Raw genomic sequence first — 5,825 nt, forward strand, 5'->3', positions numbered from 1 at the left:
CCTTTTACCAGTGAAGAAATGCCTCAGCAACAGAACAAATGAACTTGACTGCTTAAGAGGAGCTTGCCAGCAAGGGGGCAAGAAACAAAAAGCTTCCTTCTTTCATATTCTTTTATGTGGACTGCCACCAGAATATTTGGAGTGGGTCTCCAGAGCTCAAATGATCCAGATTTAGAGTGGGTCTTCTCACCTCAAATGATTTAATCAAAAAAATCCTTCATAGGTGTTCCCAGCTCTTGACTTTTAGTTGTCTATCATGATATAACCAATGCAAACATATTTTAATAAACTTGACATTTTATGAATTATGTGATATTAGTACATAGTACTGGTCTTTCATTCTAGCTTCTTATACTTATATTAGCTGACACTTGTTCCCTGGTAATTTCTTGAAAAAAGGCTTTGGAAACAACTTCCTAGACTTTCATCATACAGTTAGAAACTCTTAGCATTGTCTAAAATAATAATAAAAAAATAAAATTTAAGTAAGTTAAATATATTTTTTATATAAAATCTGAAAATCACGCTTGTTTTTGCAGAGAGCTTTTTTTTCTTTGCACTCCACCTTCTGTATTTACATAAAAATAGTCAACTAGATTTCAGAACAAAGCATGATAGCTCAGCAGACCTGGTTTTAATACTAAAGAAAGCTGTGGATCTCTGGGATATGCTTTTACAAAATACTGTGTACAACATTTTGTGCCATTATTTATATGACCACATATTTTGAATATCTAGTGAGCATTTTTCAGTAACTATAAGCCGAAAAAAAAATAAAGAACAGCTGAGAATTTTTGTTAAACCTAGTGAGGTCCATTTGGATGCTATTGAGGCTAGCAAAAAATAATATGAGATGTATAAAATCAAGATTGTAAAGTTTCGCACAAACCAATCTTATCAAATACAATTTCAGTCTTTAGCTAAGGGAATTAAATTGCTAAGTCTATAATTTTCTGATTTTTAAAATAGAACTTCAACAATAATCTCTTAAGGGAAAAATAGAGCAACAGAGACTAGAACACTAAAAAGGAACAACAAGCAAAAAACCCTAAAGGATAGTTTAACTTAACCTGAAGGAAATGCGTAATAATATTTTACATGGGGAAAAGTCTCTCAACCAGTTTGGAATTTTGCTGGTGATGGAGCTGGATTACTGAGAGCTTGCTGTGGGACTGGCGACACCAGGATAATGCGTGGTGTGAGCAATGCCTGTCTTTCCTGCCATTGTTCATTATCTGAGTTAGTTCTCAGTGATGGCACTATTAGCATCTGCAGACAAGTAATTCAGCAGGACAGGGCACTATGTCATATTCATGTGGTCATACATTTCAAACTTCTAATGAAATTTTTTATGACTAAAAGGAGAATTGTAATGTTTGTTTGGAAAATAAACCTAAGAATTTTTGTCAGATCTCTTAAAAATTGTCTACACTCATTTACTGGCGGAAATGACAATATTTATTTATTCGAATTATTTCTTCGATGAGTCAGTCTTGGTCACGACTCAGTCATTTGCCAAAAGTTATCACTTTTCTGTCAGTATTAACTTTTGTTTCAGATAATTTTCCTAAGTAATCAATTTTCGTGCTGCTACTGCTTCTTTGCCTTTTCGTTACTAGCTCAATGCAGCAAATATTCTTATACTGATATTTATTGTTTTGTTTTTTTTTTTTTTTGGTTTTTCGAGACAGGATTTCTCTGTGGTTTTGGAGCCTGTCCTGGAACTAGCTCTTGTAGACCAGGCTGGTCTCGAACTCACAGAGATCCGCCTGCCTCTGCCTCCCAAGTGCTGGGATTAAAGGCGTGCGCCACCACCGCCCGGCCCTTATACTGATATTTAAAAGCCACAAAAAGTGAATGGTCTCTTTTCAAATAATATCTTCAATAATGACACAAGCATAAGTTATAAAACAAAACAACTTTCTAACCTTATATTACCTGCTACCGATCTTAAAGAAAGACAATAAAATAAAATCTGGAAACGTAATCCATTATTTATTATGTATGTATATATCTTTTGTATTTTCATGCTTTTAAAATGTTTCAGAATTTATATAAGCCTACTGCTTATTCATTCCAGGTGATGAAGAGTCAACTCAATATTCGGGAATCAGAACTCCAGTCTGTGTCATTGTGTTCCTAGAAAGAAGTCATGTTGAACACAGAAAATGGAAAGTCAATATGAGGAAAAGAAGTGCAAAGCAAACAGTCAACATTATATACCACCACTCCATCTTGTGTACTTGGGATACAGTGGGTCAGGCACGAAATAGCTCCTATGTAAGAAATGCATCTCTATAAGTAAGTAATAATAGTAAATAAATATATCTGGGGTTATTTTTAATCATTCATGAATTCATACCAACCCTTTATATTCTGAGATATTATCAGTAATTGAGTTCTAAGCATCATAAAATAAGAAATTAACCCCTACTAAACAATTTAATAGTCTGTGATGTACATCATATATAAGTAGGTATCATCTATATGAACTACAAAACATGATTTAGTGGGAAATAACTGAACTATAGTGCAAAATCTAAGCATTAATTGTACTGCTAAATTTTTAATTAATATAATGTAGGAAATCAGCAAGCAACGGAAACAAAATGACAAATGAGTTGTAAGGCTTGTGTCTAATGCATGCAGCTGTATGTCTTATGTCTACTTCTTCCAGTCAGCCTTTTCCTGCAGGCCTGACTTTATCTGACGGTTATTATGTAGACTATAAAACACGGCAAATTTATTGGAGAATACATTTGAAATAAGAAAAATCTTATAGCAAGCAAACTATATTGTGTTTTGAATGTATAAATATTGTTTCCATAATGGGTAAAAACTTGAGATTTGTCTGTAATGCTGCTCAGTGTGGGCCACCTTAAGTAGAAGTTGAGGTGGCCCTAGGACTGAATCCTCAATTCCTATCACTTCTGGGAGGGTTAGAAGTAAAAGGCAAAACAAACAATGCTTTCCAGGCTCAGAAAGATACTTTGCCAAAAACTCCTACTGGGCCAAGAATGAAATACAACACTTAATTTGGTGACATGAAATTATGTTTCCTTGCTGACCATTTCTTCAAGTATATAATGAACGTACCTATGAAGTCTTGTTTATTTTATTATTTCACAACATGGCATTCTCCTTACAGACCTGCCCCAGAGTAGTTACTCAGGGAACAGTTAATGAAAACATACGTTTTAGGAGACCATTATTAAATCTGAATTCTAATAATGGTCTGTGTGATACTTCAGGATGTATGTGCAAACTTGCTTCCATTTAAATACATTTGTGCTTTGCCTTAAAAGGAAATGTAGGTAAATGAGGACTTTAAAAATTCAGATAAGGGGTTCAGTGGTTGAGGGCACCTGCTGCTCTCACAGAGGACCAAGACGTTGTTCTCAGATCCTACATACTGGCGGCTTACAGTCCTCTATAACTCTAGTTCCATGGACCCAAGGCCTTCTGACTTCTGTAGGCACTAGGCATGCATATGGGGCACATATATAGATGAAGACAAAACATTTATACATATGAAATAAAAACAAAGAAATCTTAGAGTTCAAATAAGAGGAAGTAAAAGCAACATTACCACCACTTCCTACTTTCACAGAACTTAAAATATATCATTTATTTTTCACTTTTCTTTACAAAAAATATATCTCATCACCAACTTCTTCATGGCTGCCTTTACTTCTTTGTTTCTTAATGTGTAGATGATGGGGTTGAATAAAGGGAATATCACAGTATGAAACACAGATACCACTTTATCCAAAGAAAACGAGTCAAATGGACGAGCATAAATGTAGATGGACGGTCCCAACATTAGCACTACTATGGTGATGTGGGAATAGCAGGTGGATATGGCCCTGCTGGTGCTCTCACCTGAACTTGAGTGTTTCTTGAGCATGGCCAGAAGGAATGCATAAGACATTAATAGAGCAATGAAGCACACCACCGAAATTAGGCCACTGCTAAAAATCATCACTAACTCTTCCCAGAAAGTGTTGGCACAGGCAATCCGGACAACCTGTGTGATGTCACAAAAATAATTGTCTAATTCATTGGGCCCACAAAATGGGAGTCGAACGATGAGAGCCACTTGTATTATAGAATGAATAAAGCCCCCTGTCCAGGAGAGAGCCACTAAGATACCACAGAGACGTCGGTTCATGATAGTAGCATAATGGAGAGGGCGGCAGATAGCAGCATAGCGGTCAAAGGCCATCACTGTGAGGAGGAACATCTCAGAGGCCCCAACAAAGTGCAAAAAGAAGAGCTGAGCAATGCACCCACCAAAGGAAATGATCTTCCTTTCCACAAAGAAGTCTACAAGCATCTTAGGCGCTGTGATGGAGGAGTACCAAATATCAAGAAAGGCTAGGTTAGCCAGCAGGAAATACATGGGGGAATTCAGGTGGGGATCAAGCCTGATGGTACAGATAATAAGGATATTCACCGGAAGTATAAATAGATAGAAGGATAAAAATATAACAAACAAGACTAGCTGCAGTCCTTGAGTCTGAGACAGACCAGTGAGAACAAATTCTGTCACGGTGGTATCATTTACGGACTCCATTTCTTCAAATGATTTTTCATTGTAGCTATAGAAAATAAAAGAAAATATAATTATTTCAAATAATATGTAATTAAAATTGTATCCCTACTTTCAAAATTATGACATGTTCTTATCATGAAGAGATTGCATTGGGTGGCTGGAAGATGGTTTTGTGCTCTTGCAGAAAACTGCAGCTCAGGTCTCCCCACCCACAAGGCAGCTGATAATAATCTGTAAGTTTAGTCTTTGGGTACCCAATATCTTTTCTGGTCTTCATGGGCACTAGGTATGCAGACATACATGCAATCAAAACATCCACACACGTGAAGATAGAATGAAAAATAAACTTAAAGAGTCTATAATATCCTTGATTTCCCCATTTTATTTTAAAAAGCAAGGTGTAGAAAGTAAATGATGATCTCAAACTAGGCAAACTAAAATCATATGAAAATGTCATACACTTGCAAACCTACTTCAGGCCAGTATCACATAACTGAATGCCAAATATCAGGCATAATACTGCAAAATTCTATTTTTTTTACAAAACTCATTTGCAATCTCTTCTTCAACTATCCACCCTTCCATTAAATACTCAGTATAGTAAACAATGTGTGTCCTGATTTTTGAAGTTAGACTGATAATTGGAAATCTAGTCTCTTCTCTCTAGATCATTTTTGCTGGGAAATCTTGCTAATTTGGAAAACTAAGCTTGTATTCTAATATTGAGTACACAGATTCTTCAGTACTTTGTGGCTTTTAATTTGTTTTATTATTTTTAATTATAGGTGTGTGTGTGTGTGTGTGTGTGTGTTTGCATGCACACATACTGGTGTCTGGATCTTGTGTGTGTGTGTGTGTGCGCATGTGTGTTTGTGTGTGTGTGTGTGTGTGTGTGTGTGTTTGCATGCACACATACTGGTGTCTGGATCTTGGGGCCATGAACAACCAACATGGGTTCTGAGAGCAAATGAACTCCGGTCCTCTTGCAAAGCACCAAGCAACACTGAGCTTTCTCCCTGGCCTCCAGTACTTTATTTTATTTTATATTTTTAAAAATCCCACGTAAATTTCATGTACAATGAATGCATAAGCAAATTTTACTGCTTAAGTCTTGGTAAGAGGCCAACAGAAATAAGAGACAGTGATGCAGGCTGTTCATCTGAAAATATCCCTCCTCTCCAAAGGAAAACAACAATCAAAACAAACAAAAATACTGAAAAAAAAACTAAACAGGACAATGAAAACCCATGTAAAATCAAAAACAAAAAAA

The 5,825-nt window shown here is 36.0% G+C and overlaps 1 protein-coding gene across 1 annotated transcript; it reads right to left on the reverse strand.

The window, feature by feature from the left end:
* Nucleotides 1-3,634: 3,634 nt before the first annotated feature.
* On the reverse strand, nt 3,635-4,576 carry LOC121438703 (olfactory receptor 4M1). The gene has a single exon (XM_041639089.1). The coding sequence runs from the start codon at nt 4,574-4,576 to the stop codon at nt 3,635-3,637; it is 942 nt and encodes a 313-aa protein (XP_041495023.1).
* Nucleotides 4,577-5,825: the final 1,249 nt, after the last annotated feature.

This window comes from Microtus oregoni, unplaced genomic scaffold (genome assembly GCF_018167655.1).
Source record: "Microtus oregoni isolate MIOR12 unplaced genomic scaffold, Mior012 000056F_ref0000123, whole genome shotgun sequence".
Lineage (NCBI taxonomy): Eukaryota > Metazoa > Chordata > Mammalia > Rodentia > Cricetidae > Microtus > Microtus oregoni.

Excerpts from the sequence above, each read along its gene's own strand:
- LOC121438703 (XM_041639089.1), bottom strand. The coding sequence starts at position 4,576 with ATGGAGTCCGTAAATGATACCACCGTGACAGAATTTGTTCTCACTGGT.